We start from the raw sequence: 22,554 nt of genomic DNA, 5'->3' as shown, positions 1-22,554 counted from the left end.
ACCAAGAGGAGACCCCGCCCCCACCCCTGGCTCTAAGCAAGTCAGCTCCTCCGGAAGCCTGAAGGCAGGGAGGGGGGAGGGCAGGTTTTCTGGTGGCCCCAGTGTGATGGGGCAGAGACGGGAGGTTAAGTGGAGCCCAGAGGCCCGGATCCCGGAGGTGCATCAGTGACCTGGAAGGCCAGGCCCCACGTCCAGGCTCCCCCCGGACCCCAGCCTTGGGACCCCAGTGGCAACCAAGGCCTGCTGTGGGTACTGCCAGGTCTCTCCCTACCTCCCTCCTCCCAATCCTGGGCTGGAGACCTTAACCTGACCTTCCCTCACCGGAGACCCAGAGACCCGGCAGGGAGGTGGGGAATTTTTCTCTGAGCAGTCATCTGCCCAGATGAACCATTCAAGAAAGTTGGGGGTGGTTCCAGGAACTGGGGCTCCACTGGCTCCATCCCGGCTCTGCGAGGCTCTGAGAGGGTGTGTCATGTGACGGCTGCAGCCTCCGTGCGGTGCTGCCCTTCTCTTCCCTCAAGAGGCCAGGCTGGAAGGACTGCTTTTTTTTTTTGAGTTCATGTCTTTAATCGGCTCAAATTACAAAGGTCCCCAACGAGGCCCTGGGCGGGGTGGGGGTGGGGTAGGGGGAGGCAACCTGAAGAGAACCTGGGAGAGGCAGGCTCCCTGCCAGCACCCACCACTCCCACCTGCAACCTACACCCCCACAAGTGCAAGTGGAAAAAGGTCCCAGACCCTTTAAGTAATCCTAAAACACCGTGATGAGAGAGCAGGCGGAAGAAGGGGGTCCTGCGCCTTCACGATGGTGACAAGGCTGCCCTGACTTCTGTCCTGCCCAGGGTCCTCCCCAACCAAGTCCGAGGTTCCCATTCCAGACCCCGGCCTGGCCAGGTGGGGACAGCGGATCTCCTCTTCCAGGAGGCAGGGACGCCATGTAAACGTCGGCAGGATGGACCCCACTGGCCTCAGCGGCAGAGTCAGACGCTTGAGCTCTCGACCTGCCCACGGCCAGGGCTTCCAGGCACAGTGAAGCGCGTGGAGGGTGGCAGCTTGGGGCCGAGGGGCTGCTGTGGGAGGAAGCCCCTTCCTCCCCACTGTTTGAGGCCAGGTCCTCTGTGGGCAGCGGGAGGCCCAACCGGCCCCTCCTCTGGCTCTGGAGGCCGTGGCGACAGGACCCTGGCCCGCAGGGTGGTGAGGGGGCACGCTCATGCCCGTGCACCCAGCTCTCCGATGCGCTGCCGCAGATGAAAGGCAAATTCAAACATGGTGGCTGCGAGGCTCTGGTGGATAAGGTACCGGGGCAGGCGGCCCTGGGGGAGGCGAGAAGTTCCAGGAAGGCTTGCCCTGGGCAGGGGCTCCCCCTCAACAACTGGCTCCAGCAGGGGCTGCTCTGGGCCAGAACACAGGTGCAGCTCTGGAATGCAGCCTAGGCCGCCCTCCCCCCTCCCCCCTCCCCCCTGGCAGGAAGAACATGCCGTGCCCCGGGTTTGGCGTGAGTCACACAGAAAGACCTGGGAGGGGCTGGGCTGGCAGCCAGCCACCCTTCCTGGGGTCCTCGGGAGTCAGAGGTAAAAAGGGGAGGCACAAGCCCGCCGGCAACTCAGGGTGAGAAGACCACCTGGACCCTGCCCCCAGTTTTAGAGTAAGAAAGGAGGCAGAGAGTAGGGGAGGCTCTGAGCAGAGCAGGGAGCGCCCAAGGTCACACAGCAGAGGCCCCTCCGCTCCACAGAACCTGCCTCGCAGCCCCGGCGCGCCCACCTTCAGATCTGCATTAAGGATCCAGATGAAGGTGCAGACTCCAGGGTTACTGGCTGACTTGAGCACAATGAAGCCGCCAGGACCATTCTCCCCCCTGAGGAGAGAGGCACCAGTGGGGGACCTTGGAACCAGGCAGAACCCCTGACTCCCCCCCCACCGCCCCATTCTTGGCCCACCCTGGACTGGGGTGGGAGAGGGAAGGGAGCTGCTGGTCCAGCAACCCCCTCGCTGCCTGAGCAGGGCCCAGGACGGGTGTCCCAGAGGCCACAGCATACAGCCCTCCACCCCCACCTGCCATGTGACGCTCGAATCCTCCTACAACCGCCTGCCGATGTTTGCATACCCCCAGTGGCAGGGAAGCCCCAGCTCACCGCCTTCCCAGCCCTCATCTAGTCGGTCCAGGGATTCTAGGTCTGCTCTAGTCCTGAGGAGGTGGGCTGGGCGGGCACTTCTCACCAGGGCCCAGCTCTGGGAGCGGTGCAGTGCCACTGGTCTCCAGGAGGGGGCGCCTTGTCAGGCGGCGTCAGGCCTGAGCTGTATGGTGCACATCCCATCTCCATTTAATTCGCCTACAGCTCCCCTGACTCCATATAAGGAAGCTGGCACCCAGAGGGGAAATGAGCTTGCCCATCACCCAGCAAGTCTGCGGTGATGGCGAGACCAGAGCCCCAAGCTGACACTCAAAGAACAGTGCTCTCTGAGGAACCCCAGGACAGAAGGGGAAGAGTGGGGTATCTGGGAGGAGGTCACCTGCAGGTCTAGGATTAGACAGCAGGAGAATTGGAGGAGGCCCTGGAACAGGCAGCAGAGAGTAAGGCCTCTCCTTTGGAGGTACTTCCAAGCGCTGCAGGAAGAAGGCAAGGCCGCGGGGCAGGCAGAGGGGATGAAAGGGGCCTGAGTCTCCTCAGGCAGGAAGTTGATGGTTCAGAACACAGAGCCTCCTGCTCAGGTCCCCCAGACCAGTGCAACCTCATGGCTCCCAGCCCCCTTTCCCGGGCTGGCCCCTATTCATCCCCATTCACAGTCTATCCTGGAGCTGCCCTCCAGCCTGGTGGTGGGTCCAGCCTCCAGCAGATAAGCAGGATTAGGGGCAGCAGGACTGGGGACAGGAAGGCAGCCTCGGCAGGAGAAAGTGCCCAACTGTACACACCGACCCTGCCCTGTCCCCACAGCTACCAGGGGAGGGGCCAGCGCAGACGACCCCAGGCAAGGCTCAGCTCACCTGACATATTTGTGTGTCGGGGGCTTGGCGCAGTGGGTGGTGGCGATGCCCGATGACAGGTATCGGTCTCTGCGCCGCTCAATGCGTCGGACGTTCACGAAGTCCCTGGAGGGGTTGGGTTAGGTCAGGGGGTGCCGAGAAGGTCCAGGCGGTCCAGCCAGGTCCAGGCGGCCTGGCTGAGAGGAGGGAGCTTGGGGGCCACTCACCTGGGGGAGACCACACCGCCCGCGGCCCCCGAAGACACATCGTAGGAGATGAGGGTGTTGTCTTCTACTCGCTGCAGGATCTGCGGGCGTCAGGGCAGACGTGAGGTGTATCCACCCCAGGAAAACCCCAGGGAAGGGTCCCAGCATCTCAGGAAAGCCCCAGGCCAGCCTGCTCTCCGCTCAGGTCCCTTAATTAAGAGCCATTCCCATTCATGGGCACTGGCTGGGCCAGGCGCTTTGAGCTTTTCCTCTTTCCATCTTCCCCACCCTCTCCAGAAGGCACTAGTACCACCATCCCCATTTTACAGATGGGGAAGCTGAGGCACAGGGCAGTCCAATGACATGACCTGGGTCCCCTGGGGGTCATTGGCCATGCTGGGGTACAACTGCGCCCTCATCTGCCATGTCGCTCTGCCTCTGCCCTGAGGGGTGACCAGGCCTGGCCCCCTGGCTCGGCTCACCTGGCAGGCTGTCACCGTCTTGTTCCACAGCACCATCCTCTCGGGCTGCAGGATCACCTCCTGGTACACCAGCTCCGCGGGGCAGGGCAGGAAGGTCTGGAGCAGGGCGGGCAGAGGGCTGGGTGGTGCCAGATGTACTCGGGCACACCAGCCCTTCCCTCCTGGTTGGGAGAAACCTGCCGGAGGGTCCCCCTACCCCCGGGCTCGAGTCCCAGGCAGAGCAGGAGGCGCCAGAACACCTCTTCCCTCACTCACCTTCAGGATGAAGGTCTTGCCATGAAAGGGAACCTCGATGGTGTACACAGTGTCCCCATATTCCTGTGGCAGGGACAGAAGGGTGGCAGGGAGGTGAGCGTAGGGCAGAGGGGAGCCTGGGGGGCAGGAATGGGTGACAGGCAGGGCAGGTTTTTAACAGCTCAGGGTAGAAAACTCCAGGAGTTTTGGGATATCTGAGCAGCCATTAAAGAACAGTGGTTCTGGGACCTCCCTGGTGGCACAGTGATTAAGAATCCGCCTGCCAATGCAGGGGACACGGGTTTGATCCCTGGTCCAGGAAGATCCCACATGCTGCAGAGCCACTAAGCCTGCGAGCCACAACTACTGAGCCCACACGTCACAACTATTGAAGCCCACATGCCCACACGCCTAGGGCCCATGCTCCACAACAAGAGAAGCCACTGCAATGAGAAGCCCATGCACTGCAACGAAGAGTAGCCCCCGCTCGCTGCAACTAGAGAGCCTGCGCGAAGTTATCTACAAAGACCCAACGCAGCCAAAAAATAAAAAAGTGGTTCTGCCTCCTTGCCTCCTTCACTGTTGGTGGGAATGTAAATTGGTGCAGCCACTATGGAAAACAGTATGGAGATTCCTCAGAAAACTAAAAGTAGAATTACCATACGATCCAGCAATCCCACTCCTGGGAATATACCTGGACAAAACTATAATTCAAAAAGAATTCAAAAAGTCCCTATGTTCATAGCAGCACTGTTCACAATAGTCAAGACATGGAAACAACCTAAATGTCCATCAACAGATGAATGGATATAGAAGATGTGGTACATATATACAATGGAATACTACTCGGCCATAAAAAAGAACGAAATAATGCCATTTGCAGCGACATGGATGCAACTAGAGATTATCATATAAGTGAAGTAAGTCAGAAAGAGAAAGACAAATACCATATGATATCACTTATACGTGGAATCTAAAATATGGCACAGATGAACCTATCTACAAAACAGAAACAGACTCACAGACATAGAGAACAGACTTGTGGTTGCCAAGGGGGGGAGGGGGAGGGAGAGGGATGGACGGGGAGTTTGGGGTTGGTAGATGCAAACTATTACATTTAGAATGGATAAACACCAAGGTCCTACTGTATAGCACAGGGAGCTATCTCCAATATCCTGAGATAAACCATAATGGAAAAGAATATAAAAAAAGAATGTGCATATGTGTATAACTGAGTCACCCTGCTGTACAGCAGAGATTAACACAACATTGTAAATCAACTACACTTCAATAAAAAAAAACAACAGTGGTTCCGACAAATGTTCTGCAATGAGGAGAGAAAGGCTTTTGATATCAAGTTTAAAGGCAGGAGCACAGCTGCGGCTGCAACCACGAAGGACCGTGTCTCCAGGCCGACAAGGGCTGCCAGAGGAACTGGCCAGAGAAAGGGATGACGATGTTTTCCCTCTGTTTTCCAAGCTCTCTGCCATCTTTTTAGATAATACTGTTTTGACCCTGAAACAAAACACCAGACACAGGGCCGAAGCCTGGCTTCCCCTTCAAAGCTGGAGCCGAGGGAGCAGAGCAGCAGGGGCGGGGGGGTGGGGGGCGGGAAGCAGGGAGAGGGGCGGTGGGAATGTCCAATGCAGCCCAACCAAGTGGCTGACCCCAGGGCTCAGCCCCCTCTCCCGGGGTTAGGAATATGGTTCCAACCCGTGCAATCTTTGGGCTTATTTCTCAGGCCTCAGAAAAGGGAGGGAAAACTCCCCACAGGAAAACCCTCAGGATCAGGTGGGAGACAGGTTTCTTACATTATTCTTCTCAAACTTCCAGTTCTCCTCCTGGGCCAAGATCTGGTCCACCACCGCCATAGCCTCCTTCCCCTGGAGGATGTACTCCCGTTCCTGGCCAGGGATGGGAGTCAGGAAGGGGTCAGCCTGGGGTCTGCACCCCACCTGCTCTTTCTGCACCGGGCTGGGTGGGAAGCCTGACTCAGCCAGATGTCCAGATGCCGGGTCTGGGCTGGTCTCCCGGGCCCTGCGGGCTTCCTGGGACCAGGTGCCGTGGCTGCGGTTGCTACCCCCAGGCCCCAGGCAGGAAGCAGACCAGTGGGCCTGACCGACAGTGGGGCACACACCCAGATGGACACGGACTGGCATTCAGGCTGCCTAAGGTCTACCCTCTGCTGGGAAGCCCCTGCCCACCTGGCTGAGCGCACCACTGGCCCCTCGTCCAGGGTGCCCACCCGGGGCGGGGTAGGCAGCCAGATACCTGGGCAGAGAAGCCTTTCTTCCCAACAACTTCTTCATCTGATTCATTGTCAGACCCTGCAGAAAACAAGCAGAGGACAATGGGAAGAGGCGGAGAGAGCGGGGCGGCGGGGGTCGGGGCGGGGGTCGGGGTACAAGGGCAATGGTGTAGGGGTATGAAAGCAGGTGTGGCAGAGGGCTGCTCGCTTTCCCTGGGGAGCTGACACGAACAGAAAGAACAGACCCAGCCAACGCCCCTCCCCGAAGGCAGTTCTCCCACCCACCAGCCCTCACCTGCAAAGGATTCTGGGGGTGAATAGAACTGGCCCTCGGACAGGGTGCCGGAGAAGAGCAAGGGTCCTCGGGCGACAGCAGCCTGGGCAGCGAGATACCCTGGGGGAGATGTGGGCAGCCATCGCCCCAGACCAAGGACAGTCAGCCTGGGGTCCCCCAGCCCAGGCTCACCCTAAGGCTCCTAGAGGCAGAGCTGGCAAGAGAGCTCAGAACTGGCTCTCAGGCCCGAAACTCTCCTCTCCTGGGTGGGGCCGACCCTCACTGCACCCCCTCACCCCCCAGCACTCACATCGCTCCTCCTCAGCCTCCTGAGGTAGGACTTTGAAGTCAAGGAACCAGGTCTCCAACCAGGCGAGGACGAAGGAGACGATAGGGAGCAAGTAGCCGAAGGCCCCTTTGCTGAGCAGCTGTGGAGGGAGGGGGCTGGGCTCCACGGCAGGGAGTCACCTCAAACCCAGAGCCCCACCCTGGGCTACCAACTCTGGCCTACACCCCACTCCTGGTACCAGCTGTGGGGACCCTCTGGGGCACACGCCTTTGAGATGGATGGATTAATGGGTTCTGCAGCAGGATAAACTCAGGTTAGGCTAGAGGAGGAACTTTCCGTCCTTGGGGCTGCAGCAGGGCGAGTGCGGAAAGCCAGTGGAGATGACCCCTTAGAAATCTCAAAGGACAGGATTCCCCCTCACCCCAACCCCGACAACAGGGTCAGACACCCAAACTCAGAGGAGCGGCCCCTTCTTGGGAGAAGCCCACCCCTCAGGCCAGATGCCCACCAGACCAGCCAGACCCTGAGCCACTGACCTCAGAGAGGATGACCTTGACAATGAGGAATGCACTGGACACCAGCGTGGTGACCTGCCCAGGGGAGGGAAGGAGGAAGAGAGCGAACACAGAGGCTGGGGAGTGAGGCCTTCTCCATCCCATCTCTTGCGCCAGCCCCGCCAGGGCCTGAGAGCTGCCAGGAAAGTGGCATCTTACCGCAATCACCCACCAGTGCCGGAGCCGCAGCACAGCATAGCCCAGGAGCAGTCCGGAGAAGCGGAAGGCGGCCAGGACCTGGTGTGGGGAGCCGGGGAACCATCACGGGCAAGCCAACGGCCCTACCCCTGCTGAAGGCTGGCCTCCCCCTCCAGTCCTGCTGCCTGAGGTTCCCTCCACATGGTGTGCACACCCCAGGAGAGGATGGCCGAGGCCAAGTCAGCGTTTCTTTGGGGACGATCTGGATGTGACCTTCTTGGATAGGGGTCTCTCGTCTTCCCCTCCCACTTGGGGCTCTCTGAAGGTGGGGCCTCATGTAGGAACCCGTTTGAATACTGAGGGCTCCCTGAAGATAGGAGCAAGTCCCCCTGATCAGATTAGGATGTGTGTTGCGAGAAGAGAATCCAGCGAAAGAGTCACGCTCCTAGGCCCTCTGTCCCCAGGATCTCCAAGGCCACTCACCAAGATGTCAAAGAAGGAAGTTTTAAAGCTGTAGTGGACGATCTCCTGCTCCAGGTTCTTCTGGATGCCTGTGTTGGTCTGAAGAGAGAGATGTGGACAGCTCTGCAAGCGGAACCAAGTCCCCAGGGCTGCCCCTTGTTCTCCCAGGGGGGAGGGGGCGGGAGGGGGAGAGAGTAGAACCAGGAGGAGAGGCTGTAAATGCTCAGCTACCACCCAAGAAGCCCCTGAGGCAGCAGGGGAGCCCAGCCAGGGACCTGAGACCCCAGCACTATTACTGTTTCTCTAAGGATCCAGGCAGCCCAGACAGGCGGGGCTAAGCTGAGGCTCAGACACTTGCGGGCACACTGCCCAGGAAGAGGCAGGCCTGGAGGGCCTTGGGGCTGTGCAGGAGAGGCGATGAGCCCTATGCAGGTAGGCAGCGCTGGCACACAGGGTGCTGGGAGCATGCCTCTCACATAATTTCATCTCCCTCCCACCACTGCGGTGCTCTATCTTCCCAGCCAAGCATCCATCTGGGGTGATGGGGGCCAGGGGTGGGCAGTGGTGTCAGACGGAGCCCCAGGTGGCAAATCAATTGATTAGGTTTGTGCTTAAATGGGCAAAATCCATCATGCTGCTAGAGGGGATGGCATTCAGAGTGAGCAGACTGGTCCTTGACCCTGCCCTAGCCACCCACACATTTTCAATGGGACCCCTGAGACCCTGGCTGGGGAGTGAGGGGTCTGGATGGACACTGAGAGCTAGAGCAGCCTGAGGCTTCAGGAGGAATGGGGTGGCAGGCTTACGCCTCTGCAGGTGGGGCGCCAGCCCCCGGAGAAGGGGGGCGCAAGGGGACTCTCAGGAATGGGGCCTGGGAGCCCTGAAGGGGAAGAGCCTTCACACCTGGACCGGGGCTTCTGATCTCCGGCAGATGATATGAACTGGGGCAGTGGGGCTTGAGGGGGCTTGTTAAAGATACAGATGTTCAGACACTGGGTCTGAATCTCAGGCTGAGCTGAGCATCTAGAATGGTTATAAAACTCCCAGGTGATTCTGATGCTCGGGGCAGGAGCCAGCAATGTGGACAGCCCCTCACTGAACTTCGAGCCCCGGCACATCCCCACTGAATGCCTCAACCTCAAGACCGCTCTGAGCCCCGTGGAGTCTGACGCCTCGCTGCCCCTGGTCTGACACCGCACCCCGCCCCAGCTTGGTCCACCTCTTCCTCCTGACTGCTCCCTCTTGGGCTCCACGGCCCCTCCCACCCCTAACAGCCCCTGTCCCTCAAGCTCTGTCTTCCACCATTTTTCTCTTTACAGAGAACTCTCCCTCTGCCTGGGTACCCGCCTGCCCACTGCATGAGGACCCAGGACAGTGGAGTTCCAGCCCCTGCTTTGCCAGGGACTACAAGACTTTGGCACAGGTCTTATAACCCGGCCAGGGTCGTTGCATCCACTGGGCAACACACAGTCTGTTAGAAAATTTAAAAAATATATGCTCCAAAATATGAAAATAAGATGACAGAACTGAAAATTAATAAAATTTCAATTAAGTGTCTACTGAGTGAAACATTATGTTGATTCTATGAACTATTAAATCCAGCACTCTGAAATTTTTCATCACATTTGAAAACAATTTGGAGGTTAGATTTGCGCACTTTGCAAGAATTCCCAAGTCTGCATGATGACTGCTAAGCTATTACAGCCAATACAGCCAGAGAGTTTCAAAAGTAAAATTATCAAAAATTTTTTTCAGCTCTTTTCTGGCAAGTAAATATATATACTGAATGAAGGATGGGGGTGAATTTTAGTGCCTGCTTTGAGATGCTGCACGGGACCTTCAAAAGCAAGAATGTCTAGGACCTCGGAAGCTCTTCAAGCGGCCCTGAACCTTGTTGGGCCTCAGCTCTCTCATCGGTAAGATGGTCCCAAAGGCCCCATGGCTGTGGCTCCTCGCTGAAGGTGCCAGCTCATCCCTGTGCACAAAGGACAGTCACCCTCAGAGCCCTGCCTTGCTTTCCAGCTCAACACGCCTGGAATCAAACTTACCCTCTTCACCCCTAAAGCAGCCCCTTCTCCAAATTCATTTCTAGCACCATTCTCCTGACACCTGAGCTTGCGATCTGGAGGAAGGGCACCTGCCATGCAGAACTCTGACCCACTTTGCACAAGGAGAACAGGGGGTCTCAAAGAGGCTGAGTCCCTTGCTGAGGTCACACAGTTACTACAGAGGAGAAGCTGGCACGGGACCAAGCCTGGGATGCCCTGTTCCACAGCTCCTGCCTCTATATCAGGTCTTGCTCTGCCCTGTTAGCACCAGGGGATTAGGTCCCACCACCAGCTGGCCAAGCACTGCACAGGGGGAGAAGGGGGCAGACCCTGCCCCGACAGGCAGCTCCGCCTCCAGACTGCTAGGTGGCATCTCACCAAACCCAAGAGGCCAAACTGGGGGGCACTGGAAGAATGCCCCAAGTGGGGAAGGAGAGCTGGGTGCCACGGGGAACTGGGAGTTTTTACTGGTTGCTCCCCACTGTACCCTCTGCTTTTAGCACAGTATCTGGGACACAGCAGGGGCTCAAAAATGTTTGTTGAATGAATGAATGAATGAATTGAGCCAGAGAGTAATGTAGAGCAGAAAGAAGACAAAGCTTTCAACAGCTCAACCAGAGTCCTCTGGGCTCCCTCCTCAAGAGTGTCCGCTAGGGGGCAGTATGGCGCAGAGGTCAAGACTGCAAGCTCTGGAGCCAGAGTCTGGGTTCAAACCCTGCCGCCTTCACATACTTGCTGAAAGACTTCAGATAAACGACTCAGCCTCTCTGAGTTTCTTTCTCTGGAAGATGAGAACAGCTATTCTTATCATCTCATTCTTCCTTTTACCTGGAAATCAACAGTTCCCCCCCCCCCCGCCCCCTGCCGCCGGAGGCAACCCTCCCATACCGCAGATGGAATAACTGAGGCCCAGGCAACCCCCACAGTGCGGCCTGTGCCTTGCCCCCACTCACGTTCAGCTCAATGATCCAGAGCAGGGAGATGAAAAGCAGGTCGAAGGTGACAAAGAGGCAGAAGGTGCGGCGGACGTCGGAGATGGACCGGCGCTTCTCGCGAGGCGGCGGGAGGAAACGCGAGGAGAGGCTCTGGCTGTGGGACAGCGACGAGCCGAGGGAGGCCACGGCTGGCAGGCTGCGCTCTAGGTCACGGGCCGGCTCCCCAGACAGCTTGCTCATCCTGGCGGCCCCCACCTCCAGGCAGAGAGGGCCGGGCCTCAGCGGCACGGCTGCGGGAAGACAGGGCGGCTGGCTCAGGTCCTGCATGTCAGGGTCCTGGAGGTCCTGGTCACCTCCCTCATCCCTTCCCACGCAGCCCCCGGGGACCCCGTTTGCTCCCAAACACATCTGCCCCTCAGCCCCAGCCTAGCCCGGTGGCCCGGGGCCCTCTGCCTAATTTCCCACTGTGGCCGGCCGTTCAGGCTGGAGGGGTCTGAGCATCCCTCTCACTCTGTCGTGCTGCTACACCCGCCATCCCCGGCAAAGTCTTGCAGCCCCACGGTCAGCCCTGGAGGCCTCTGGGATCCTCCCCGATGTCTGGGGGCACAGCCTGCTCCTGCCAAGCGCTGCCCTGTGGTTCAGCCTCTGGGCCTGCCCCCACCCCCAGGAGAAGTCAGTCCCAAGCTCTGTTCTTTGTTTTCCAAGCACAAAGCCACATTCCCTCCCAGCAGCCAGCCCTACCCTCCCACCCCCTAATCCATGGCGACTGGGAGGGACTTCCTAGAGCAGAGTGCTCTGCGCTGGGGGCGGGATGGCGGGATGACATCTTCATCTCCAGCTATGTCCCCATCACTGCCACCTCAGGCCCACCCAGCACGGCTCTCTCCCAGCGCTCCAACTTGCTCCTAATGGGCGCGTCTCCAGGCTTCCTCTCTCCACCCCGCAGCAACCACCTCTCCACACAACAGCCAGAGAAAGCTTTTCAGAACATGAATCAGATCCTGCCGTTCCCCACTTACAGCCCTTCAAGGGCGCCCCCCGGGTCTGAGGATAACAGCACCCTCCTCGTGATGCCCTCGCAGGGCGTGGCTCTGCCTGGCTCCTCGCACCACTCCTCGCACAAGGCACGGGCCCCGTCTCACTATGACGGCCACTCGGGCCTTCTAGGTCCCTACACGTGGCAGCCCGGTCCTGCCTCGGGGGCCTTAGACCTAGCTCTCCGGGCTGGGTGGAATGTTCTCCCCAGTCCTTTCAACGGGCAGCTCCAAAGCCCTCTCCTCAGAGCCTCCCACCCTCCTGTCCCCAGTCCCAGTTAATTTACGGGGCTTTACCTTCTTCAGTGAACTCTCACAATCTGAAACCATCTTACTGATCGTTCTGCAAACGCCATGGTGCAGGCCTTTATCTGACTTGGTCCCTGCTGTCTCCTAGGACCTAGCACAATGCTGAATAAATGGATGGCCCTCAGCTCCATGCTACATGGTAGAGAGGACCAGGGCAAACCCAGCCACTACCCAAGGCTCGCCCAGAGCTCCAGTGCCCACGGCCGTGTTTCATGCCCACACAGGGCAGGATGGTTCCTCCTATTCTTCAGATAAGACAGCCAAGGTTCCGAAAGGGTGAATGGACTTACCCATCCCTTACCTGCCTGTGCAATCACGAGGCTGAAATCCTCATGAACCCTAGAGACAAAAGGGGCCCTGGAGCACCCCCTCCCTGCCGTGCAGGCCCCAGGCCTAAGGTCTCTGCTCTACCAGTTTGCTGGCGGGGGCCCTCAGCCCCAGGCCTAAGGTCTCTGCTCTACCAGCTTGCTGGCAGGGGCCCTCAGAGGCCCTGTCCCCTGCGCGGGGGGAGGAAAGGTTTAGTCTAGAGACAGAGAAGAGCTGATGCAGTGTAGTGGGGCCTGAGTTTCTGGGAGCCCATCAAGGGTCTCCCTGAGTGTTCTCACACGCCAGCACCAGGGGGCAGGTTTGGGGGCCAGTGGAAGGGGAGCCCTAGATCTTTGTGCTTGATCCTGGGAAGGCAAGATCTAACCAGTCTCCCCTCCAGATTCACCGTCCCCTCCATACGTTTGCTATGTCTGCTACCTTCCACGCCCCACTCCATCTACTAAGTCCAAAACAAGCCCCCCATATGTGGCCAGCAGGGGGTTCCGAGCAAGCCGGATCGCCCATCCCTCTGCCTCTGTGCCAGTGGACACAGAGCTGACTGTTCTCAGCAGAGGCACCAGCCCAAGGCCATCCCCCCACTACCACACTCTTGGGATCCCTGTGACAAGCTCACCTGGAGGGTATTGAAGGAAGGCTGGGCCCAGCTCTGGAAGGCGGCAGTCAGAGGAGGGGATGTGACAGGCCGCAGGCAATGGGACCCCCCAACATCCATCAGCTGGATCTGGTGCCAGACCGCACACTCAGCGCATCCCTCACTGAGACAGGGCCGCAGCCCCAGGGCAGGTGACATTCGCTTGTCTCTAATAGCCCTCTTGTCTCCTGCCAGACCTGTCTCCATCTCTCCTCCCCCTTTCTGTCTCTCTCACAAGCTACCTCTCTACCTTTCTTTAGAAGTGTCTCTGTACCCTCTCCCACGTCCATCTTTATTTCGCCCCCTCTCTGGTTCTTCCTCTCCATCTCTCTCCCATCTGTGAGTCTCTCTCCACCCCCATCAGATCAGTCTCTCTCATGTTTCCCTCTCTCTCCTCTTTTCTACCTGCCTTCCCCCTCTCCCTCTTCCCTATCTCATGGCAGGGTGCTGTGACTTCCCCACTCCCAGTCTGCTCCAGGGTCTGTCTGTCTTTCCCCCTGGCTTTCCCCTTCCTTTCTGGGGACAGGACTTGGGTGGCAACAGCTTGGGTGTGAGACACACTCAGAGTGGCAATAGCACTGACACTCACACACCTAGATATCCCTGTGGAAGCGAGAGACAGACAGGGGCTGAGAGCAGAGGTGTTGGGGGAGCCCGGGTGAGCTGTGGACAAAGGGATGTGAAGGAGCCAACCCCGGGAGCTCTGAAGCAGGGGTGGGGGCGCCTGGCCAAGAGGCAGAGAGAGAAGGGTTCTACATTACCCTCCCCCAGGAAAGAAACTCCGGGTCCAAATAAGCAAGAGCTGGTAGGGTAGAATGGGCACCGGTCAGGAGTTAAGACCTGAGCCCCAGTTTGAGGGCAGCCACTAATCCTGAATAACTTTGGGCAAGTCCTTCTTAGCAAACCTCCGTTTCTCTATGTGGGAAAAAGGTCCATGGTTTAACTTAAAACGAAACAGCAACAAGAAAACCTTACTTAGAATCTCAATATACGGGAATTCCCTGGTGGTCCAGTGGTTAGGACTCTGTGCTTTCACTGCCGAGGGCCTGGGTTCACTCCCTGGGTGCCGCCAAAAAAAAGAACCTCAACATAGAAAACAGATAAAAGCAGGACTGTGTGGGTCCTGCCACAAGACGCGGCCACAGAGGGCCCCACCGGTCAGCCTCTCCTCAGACTCCATCCATGGTCACCTCTGAGGCGCCTCCTTGGGTGTGGTTTGAAAATAACTCATTCAGACGACTTCAAAAGGCTTTTGAGCTCCCTCCGACCACCTGCCAGTCTAAAAGGTGAAAGCCACCTTGGCCTGGAACTGCCCTGACCCTGGAGGATGGAAGGTGGCAGCTGCCGGCAGAGCAGCTTGGCCTGGCCTCCGCCCACCGCCCCCGCCAGGGCTGCCGCGCAGCCCCCTGGGAGCAGCGCCTCCTGCCAAGCCCACCACCTGCTGTCACCGGCCCTTCCCAAGCGCCTTCAGAGGCGTCGGGAGTGGAGCAGCACGTGTGGCATGAAGGAGTCCGCCTGGGCTGCCTGCAGACTTGACCCTTGATGTGTTTGCGGAAGCTGAGCGGCTGAGGCTTGGGGAGGGTGGCGGGGAGGGAGGGGAAACTGGAGGTTTTATCATCCTGGGTCTGAAGGGAAAGAGGCGTGGGGAGGAGTGGGCAAGGCAGGTCTCTGGGCCCAGGGAAAGCTCAGCGGGCAAAGGGGAGGGGTGGGCCCTCACGCCCCCGCCCAGGCCTTCTCTTACTCGCCCCAGGAAACACTAGCCCGAGCGCAGCAGGAGCTTTGGGTGGGGCCCGACTCAGCGGACAGCAGCAGGCAGCTGTACTGTGCAAAGAGGACTGGACTCTGCGGCCAGGGCTCAAGTCTCAGTCTGCCCTCACCAGCCGTGCGAGCCGGGGCAAAGGGAACCGTTCTGAGACTCGGTTTCTCCAGCTGCATTAAGTAAAGGGGACGCTAATATACTTAATGCCATAGAACTGTCCACCTGAAAATGGCTGAAACGGTAAATGTGACGCTGTGTATGCTTTACCACGATAACAAAGGCAGCAATGATTGCTACCGCCTCAGGCTGGCATTTACGTACGGGTCGGGAGAAGGATGGCACGTGCTTGGATGGAACCAGCAACTGGCAAGGCCGTCCAGGTGAGAGGGAGATTAAGTGGGGTGTGGGAGGGGGTGGGGCTTACACCACAGTAGTAAAGTCACCCCCAAAGGCCTGAGTTCAAATGTGAGCTCCACAGTTCACCCGCCTGGTGACCCAGAGCAAGCTGTCCAAGCCTTCAGCCCAGGTTCTCTCACCTTGTGCACTAAGGGCCCAGCTACTGCAGCTCCAGGCAAATGTGTCTCCCCAGGGAGGGGCTGCGGCGGGAGGTGGGGGGCTGCCCTGGCTCCCGGCACAGGCTCTGGAGCGTGGGGCCTGGGACTGATCTCTGATACTACCCCTTCCCACTGGTGCCTGCTCCCCCCACTCCCGCCTCCCCCAGGGTCCAATCTCCACGGTTCTTAGGTGGCAGGGGCACAGACAGGGTCCTTCCCAGGCCTCAGTCACACCCGAGGCCAGAAGCTCCGGCCGGCGTTTCCTGGCCAAGGCAAGTCTGCAATGTGAGCGATGTCCCTCCCTCACTCAGCAAGCCTCCAAGGCTGCACCTGGAAACGGGGGAGACCTGTACTGAGCCTGGGCCACCTGGCGGATCACAGGAGACAGCGGTGCGTGGGGAGCGCGGCACCACAGAGTCAGCGTGCCATAGGCGTCAACCACGGCCACCAGGCCACCACGGCTCCCTCTGAGGTCCTCTCACCCTCTCCTCTGCCCAGCTTCCCACAGAGGGCTGGGCCGAGCCGCGCGAGTTCTAGCTAGTGTTCCCTCCACCAGCTGCGCTCTGTGACCCCGAGGGGACGGAACAAGTCTCATCCACATCCAGAAATGATTCTCACTTCGGAGCAGTGCGGCTCCTCCAAACCCTCTCCCCAGGCTGAGGGGACAGGAGACGCGGGCTCAAAACACATCCTCCACGCTGCACTGCTCAGGAAATGCTGGCACTAGCCACGGGGGTTTCCCTGACGGGTCCCTAACTCAGCACAAATCAGGAGGAATCGGTGAAGCCAAGAAAGGACTGGATGTCAAGCCAGGAGAAGATTCAAAGCCTGGATTCCCACCTTACTAGTCATTGAACCTCTCTGTGCCTCAGTTTTCTCCCTGTAAAATGGGGGTAACAGTAGTACCTACTTCTTGGAGGCATTATAAGGACTAAGCGACTTATTACACATAATGGCCCCGAATAGTCCCTGACGCAGAGCGATCGCTGCAGAACGGTGAGCTAACGTGACCAGAACGGTACCAGGCTCACCTGGTAAATATTCACGAAATGCGCTGAACGACTACTTCCACCCTCTCCTGCAGCATCACATGCACAGGTGTACGTTCACACCCAGCCCTGGAGGAGCAGCCCCACCTGTCCAGCCTCTCCTGGAGCTGGACTCCACCCTCTCTTGGTGTTTCGTGCTGCCCAGAGACCCGGCACCTCCACTACTAACGGGCAAGGGGGACTGGTTTCCTGGGCACCCTCAGGCAGGGCAGCAGCTCCCCTCTTCCCTGAGCCCCAACTCACAGAGAGAAGACCGGGTGAGGAGCTAAATCCCTCAGATAGCAGAAGGGTCCCCGGCACTCTTCTCTTGCTATGGGGTTGATACCCCTCCTCCAATACTGTCCAGATCACTGGCTGCTCCCAGGACACACCATGGCCAGCTGGTCTCCCTTCTGTGCCTCCAGTGCCTCTGTTTCCCCATTTTGGAATGACCTCCGGCCCCTGGGGGGAGCTCCAACTCTTCAGAGACCAGTTCACAAGGCACCTCCTGGGCAAACCTCACCCTCAGCCTCAGGATTCCCCAAGCCCAGGTCTCGGGACTCTGCCTCAGCACTTCCTTCCCAACACGCTAGACCTGAGCCTCAAAGTCCTCTCTCCTTAAGCCCCTGAGGCCCAGTGTCTGGCCATACATGGCACATACCTAGTAGGTTCACTGGGCTGTGGATCTGTAATGCCTACCCTGGAACAAGGGAAAGGGTGTGGGTTTGGGGGTTGGTCAGCAGACCTGGAGTTGAAAGCCCAAGGCCGTTCTTTATTAGGCTGTGTGCCCTTGACCGAATCACTGAGTCTCTCACCTGTAAAATGGGGATGGTAGAGTGCTCACTTCACAGAACTATTGAAAGGATTAGAAATAACACCTGCAAAGTGCCTGTGTTTAAATAACAGTAGCTATTACTAATATTAGGGGCCACAGTGTTAGAGGCAGGGCCCTGGGCCGGACATGTGTAGCATGGCACTCTGCCCAAACTGAGGGTCCATCAGTACTGCTAGGTGGTAGGATGGGCCCTGACCTCAGGGAGCTGCTCGCCCAGGATGGTACACATTAGGCTCTCCTGTAGTTCAGGGCTCAGTGGCCCATGCCATCAGCCTCGACAAAGTTGGCTTACTGGCACCTACTCTGCTCTACCCAGAGGACTTGGGAAGTTCCCTGGAGAGGTAGGAATTTAAGGAGAGGAGGACACGGCAGCAGTGACAAATAAGATATCAAAGCCCAAGCCAGGCTCTGTTTCTCCCTTCCTTTTGGGGAAGTGGAGAGGGTACAGTCAAGCCAAGATACCATATTGATCACTGTACACTCCCTACCCCTCCCCAGCCCAGAAGGCTCTGACGGTACAGTGTATTGGAAAATCCTAACGAACTGAGATCTACTCAGCCCTTCAGCTCCCTCTACATGCCAGGCCCTGTTAATGTTGGAGATGCCCCCTGCTCTGTGATTCTCTGACCCCTGGCCTACTCAAGGGCTGGTGAGTCAGGCCCCACCCGACCCCTTGGTGCTGTTGGATACAAATGGGGGCTAATGAGGTCAAGTTCTCAAGGTCAGTCTGGAAACAGCCTGTCATCTTCCAGGGCGATCTCAGTCCTATCAGCCTACTTGAGGGAAGGGCTCTGCAGGGGTGGGGGTGATTCAGCACAGACTCCTCCCAGCACCAGCTCTGACCAGACAAAAGCCAGGATCAGCCTCTTCCCAGGCAGCAAAAGTTCAGAGGGACACACAACGGCCGGATGGGATGCCTTCCTTGTCGGTTATCCCACTGATGTGGTAGCTGCCCCTTTGAGGGCTGGGAGTCCGAGGCAGTTTCTGGGAGACAGCTGTGGACCTGGAGTCAGAGGATGGTTCCTTAAGTTCCTGCTGAGACACCTCCCAAGTCTCAGCTTCCTTGTCTGTAAAATGGGGCCAACCATCTCTACCGTTCAGTGCAATAAGTGTGAGCTGTCAAACGTACAGGATTTTTGGTCTCACCCACGCCCCCCTCCTCCAAACAAGTCTAGGTGTGGGAGAGCTCAGTTTACCGCAGCACGAGAACTGAGAGCGTACAGGGTGCCAGACGCTGTGCTGCTCCCTGGGGATATTCAGGGGCTCCGGGTCTGCTGAGGGAGGCTGACAGATAAATGTACAGTGCCATGCTGTGATCAGCACTTTCAGGGAGGAACGAACAAAGGACTGTGGGCTCCCAGAGAAGGGAGCATCTGACCCAGGCTAGAGTGGGTGAGGTCAGGAAAGCCACAGGAAGGAGAAGCCATTTGCCTCGGGTCTCCACATCTACCAGCTGGACGTAAGGAAGATGGGCATTCCAGGCACTAACAAAAGCCCAGATTCAGGTTTAAAGCACAGGCCCAGCCCACAGGAGTGCATGCTGACCTTACCCCAGGGACCTGTCCCCAAACACGGGTACCAGGCCTCCAGACCTCCCCAGGGCATGGTCCCTGCAGGGCACACTTCATGGCCAGGTGAGGGAAAGAATCCCCAGCCTTGGCAGCGGAGACTGCCTCTGCCCTCCTGCCCACCTCAGCCCCCTCCCCTGCAAGAGCTCTCCATTCTCTGAGCCCACCCTGGTCTCTACCTCCTTCTGGTAAACTCATTTTCTCGCTCTAAGGCCCCTCACTAATTGTCAGCTCCTCTGGAAAGCCATCCTTGGCCTTTTTCTTGCTTGGGTTCCCAGAGCTCTGTGTACATTTCTCTAGAATTAATGCTTGCCATGTAACATTTATTCATTTCCAGATTCATTTCTTGAGCAGAAATGACAAAGAGTCATTGAGAAATGACAAAGAGTCATATTCATTGACAAAGAGTCAGGCTTTGGGGCTCTGGGACAGAATGAGAAGTAAGCCACGTCAACTGTCCTCAAGCACTTTATAAAATTAAAAGTTATAGGCTTCCCTGGTGGCGCAGTGGTTGAGAGTCCGCCTGCCGGTGCAGGGGACATGGGTTCGTGCCCTGGTCCAGGAAGATCCCACATGCCGCGGAGCGGCTAGGCCCGTGAGCCATGGCCGCCGAGCCTGCGCGTCCAAAGCCTGTGCTCCGCAGCGGGAGAGGCCACAACAGTGAGAGGCTCGCGTACCACAAAAAAAAAAAAAAAAGTTATACCCATTGGGACTTCCCTGGTGGCACAGTGGTTAAAACTCCACGCTCCCAAGGCAGGGGGCCGGAGTTTGATCCCTGGTCAGGGAACTAGATCCCACATGCATGCTGCACCTAGGAGTTCGCATGCTGCAACTAAGGAACCCACCTCCCACAACTAAGACGGGGCCCAACCAAATAAAATAAATAAATAAAATATTTTAAAAAGTTATACCCACTGTTCTATATTATTCTTATGTAAAGAGTAATAGCTGGGCTTCCGTGGTGGCACAGTGGTTGAGAGTCCGCCTGCCGATGCAGGGGACGCAGGTTCGTGCCCTGGTCTGGAAATGATCCCACATGCCGTGGAGCGGCTGGGCCCGTGAGCCGTGGCCGCTGAGCCTGCGCGTCCGGAGCCTGTGCTCCGCAACGGGAGAGGCCACAACAGTGAGGGGCCCGCGTACCGCAAAAAAAAAAAAAAAAAAGAGTAATAGCTAACATTTATTGAGCACTCATGTGCTCACTGTTTTAAGCCCTAAACATACACTATTTCATTTAATACTCACAATAACTGTCAGGTAGGCACATGACTATCTCCATTTGACAAATGAGGAAACCGAGGCAGTGACTTCATCAAGATCACAAAACAGTATAAGAACGCAGGAAGTCTGATTCAGGAGTCTGTATTGTCAATCATCATGCTATTACGGACAGGTGCTGCAGGGACTCGGGGCAATATTTAGCCTTGGGGGTGGTGGGGGGAAGGTGGTCCAGAGGTGATGCTGCCTGAGCAGAGCACTGAAGGACAAGCAGAAGGTAGCCCAGCAGGTAAGAGGAGAAGGGGCTTTCAGGCAACGGGGCTGGAGCATGCAAAGGCATGGAGACACAAAAGGTGTGGACAAGCGCATCCTGCAATGCCGTATTATTGGACCTTAGGGTACACACAGGGTAGGGAAGAGGTAAGGTCATTGAGAGCTCTGTAAATTGTGCTAAAGATTCAGTCTTTCCCATAGGCAATGGGAAACCATCAAAGGGTTTTAAGCAAGGAAGTGACATTATGAGATGTGTTTCTAAAGGATCATAAGAGGCACTTCCTTGTGGCGCAGTGGTTGAGAATTCGCCTGCCAATGCAGGGGACACGGGTTTGATCCCTGGTCCGGGAAGATCCCACATACTGCAGAGGAGCTGAGCCGGTGCACCACAGCTACTAGGCCTGCGCTCTAGAGCCTGTGCACCTAGAGCCGGTACTCTGCAACAAGAGAAGCCACGGCAATGCGAAGCCCTCGTACCGCAACGAAGAGTAGCCCCCACTCACCGCAACTAGAGAAGGCCCGCGTGCAGCAACGAAGACCCAATGCAGCCATAAATTAATTAATTAATTAATTAAAAAAAATAAAAGGATCACAAGAGTTACAGTTTGGAGGCTGGGTTGCAGGCAGCCATGACTGGAAGTTGCTGGGAAGTCACTGCAGTCATCCTGGTGAGAAACACATCAACAAGGGTGGTAACAAAAGAGAGGCACAGGGCCAAGTGTGAAGCATGTTCAGGTCACCTCTTAGATATGGGAATTGAGAAGGAAGAGGAAGTATAATTCTCAGGTTTCTGGCTGGGATGAGGTGGTAGAGAAAGAATGAAGCTGCAGGGGAGAAGGCAGCAGTTCAAGTTCAGACGAAGTGAGTGGCAGCTGGAGTGGAGCTGTACAACTGGTAGCTGGATGGCCAAGTCTGAGGCTCCAGGGCGGGGCACTCCGCTGAAGATGTACATCTGGGCGCGTTTCGGGTATTTAGGTGGTGTAAAGCTGAAGCCATGAGAGTTGACGAGACCACGCAAATTCAGTGTACAGAGTAAGGGACTGGGCGAGAGGAGAATGTGAAACGGTATTTCTACCGTCAGAGAAGTAGGAAGAAAATAAGGGGATGCTGACGCGGAGGAAGCCAAAAAAGGCGGAGAGAGGCACGTATCAACTACTTCAATTACGAGTTAGTATGCACCTCTAAGAACTCAAGAAAGATACTAAAGGGCCCTTCTGATGTCAATTAGGATGTCATTCACTGCCATTTCCAAAGGAAGCTGAGGGAGACCGGATGACAGACGCAGACCTACAGTAACTTGTAGATATATTCCTCCTCATTCTCAGGCCCTGACCCCTCCCCATATCCAACTCCTGTCCTTTAATACCCTGATACCGCCCCCTCGCTTCTCCGCTCACAAAGAAGAGATAGGCTTTGGAGGCCGATCCGGGACGCCCTTCCCGGGCTCTCTCGAGTGGGCGGGGCCGCGGACGGTCGACGCCCGAGACCCTCGAACCCGGCGCGGGGTGGAGCAAGGCCAAGCAGAGGAAGGGGGCGGAACCTGGGGCGCAGGGGGTGTGGGAAGGGTCGGACGGAACTATGAACGGACACCGGCTAGAGAGGCGGGATCTGCTGGCAAGACGTAGCCCTCGTACCACCACCCGGTCCCACTGACCTCTCGCGGACCCACCTGCTCCATGTCAGCCACGGCCCCAGTTCTTCTTAGCCCCAGCCGCAGCCAGTCTCCGCGGCCCCAGCAGCGCCTCGGAGAGGAAGGGGATCTCCCGAGAGATCTCTCACTTCCGCCACTGAGTCCGCCCCCGAGAGCGAACGTGCGTAGGACTGCAGCCCCGCCCCCAAGCCCTCGGGCCCCACCCCCAAGGGGCGGAAGTGGGGGCTGCAGCTAAAGTTAGGCCTGAAAGGATATTCCTAACGGTAGGGGTGTTGGAAAGAAGCCCAGGGGCATCATCCTTATTGGGCCACACAGGCCTGGCACTGTGGAGAAAAAGGGATCTTCCTGAGGGGAGGCCTGTGGGGCTGGGGGACAGGCCCTTTGGAGGAATCCAGTTACTCTTGAAGGACTCTTCCTTCCCCCTCTGCCTCTTTCAGCCATCCCCAGCAGGATCTAGAACTCCTGTGGTCCTTCCCAAGATGGCTCGGAGCTTGTCAGCAGTCAAGCCTCCAAACTAGAGGACTGGACGCTAGGGTCGAGG

At 57.5% G+C, this 22,554-nt stretch overlaps 1 protein-coding gene across 7 annotated transcripts; it reads right to left on the bottom strand.

Annotated features, from left to right (window-relative positions):
- Positions 1-586: 586 nt before the first annotated feature.
- On the bottom strand, positions 587-22,442 carry STARD3 (StAR related lipid transfer domain containing 3). Of its 7 annotated transcripts, none has more exons than XM_067715460.1 (14): positions 10,848-11,119; positions 7,868-7,945; positions 7,406-7,483; positions 7,229-7,282; positions 6,714-6,831; positions 6,425-6,523; positions 6,153-6,208; positions 5,693-5,785; positions 3,903-3,965; positions 3,648-3,743; positions 3,187-3,266; positions 2,981-3,085; positions 1,759-1,852; positions 1,063-1,310 (listed from the first exon to the last, which is right to left on the bottom strand). In XM_067715460.1, exons 1-14 carry the CDS (start codon positions 11,067-11,069, stop codon positions 1,206-1,208), a joined length of 1,341 nt encoding a protein of 446 aa, XP_067571561.1. In that variant the 5' UTR covers positions 11,070-11,119; the 3' UTR covers positions 1,063-1,205. The 7 variants fall into 7 exon arrangements, with proteins under 7 accessions (XP_067571558.1, XP_067571557.1, XP_067571556.1 ...); XM_067715461.1 differs by having other exon boundaries at positions 6,425-6,537; positions 6,715-6,831; positions 7,419-7,483; XM_067715457.1 differs by lacking the exon at positions 1,759-1,852 and adding an exon at positions 22,017-22,442 and having other exon boundaries at positions 587-1,310; positions 7,229-7,483.
- Between the last annotated feature and the right edge of the window lie 112 nt (positions 22,443-22,554).

The sequence above is a fragment of the Pseudorca crassidens genome, chromosome 19 (genome assembly GCF_039906515.1).
Source record: "Pseudorca crassidens isolate mPseCra1 chromosome 19, mPseCra1.hap1, whole genome shotgun sequence".
NCBI classification, from domain to species: Eukaryota; Metazoa; Chordata; class Mammalia; order Artiodactyla; family Delphinidae; genus Pseudorca; species Pseudorca crassidens.
Note: the sequence above shows the minus strand (reverse complement) of the source record. Positions and strands in the feature narration are given on the sequence as shown.

Bases quoted from the DNA above. Each gene is read 5' to 3' on its own strand.
- STARD3 (XM_067715455.1), bottom strand. From the start codon at position 11,364: ATGGCGGGTGTAGCAGCACGACAGA. The intron at 7,484-7,867 runs GTGAGTGGCCTT...TCCCCACACCAG, and splicing joins CTTCCTTCTTTGACATCTTG to GTCCTGGCCGCCTTCCGCTT. The intron at 5,786-6,152 runs GTATCTGGCTGC...ATCCCTGGCCAG, and splicing joins AGAAAGGCTTCTCTGCCCAG to GAACGGGAGTACATCCTCCA.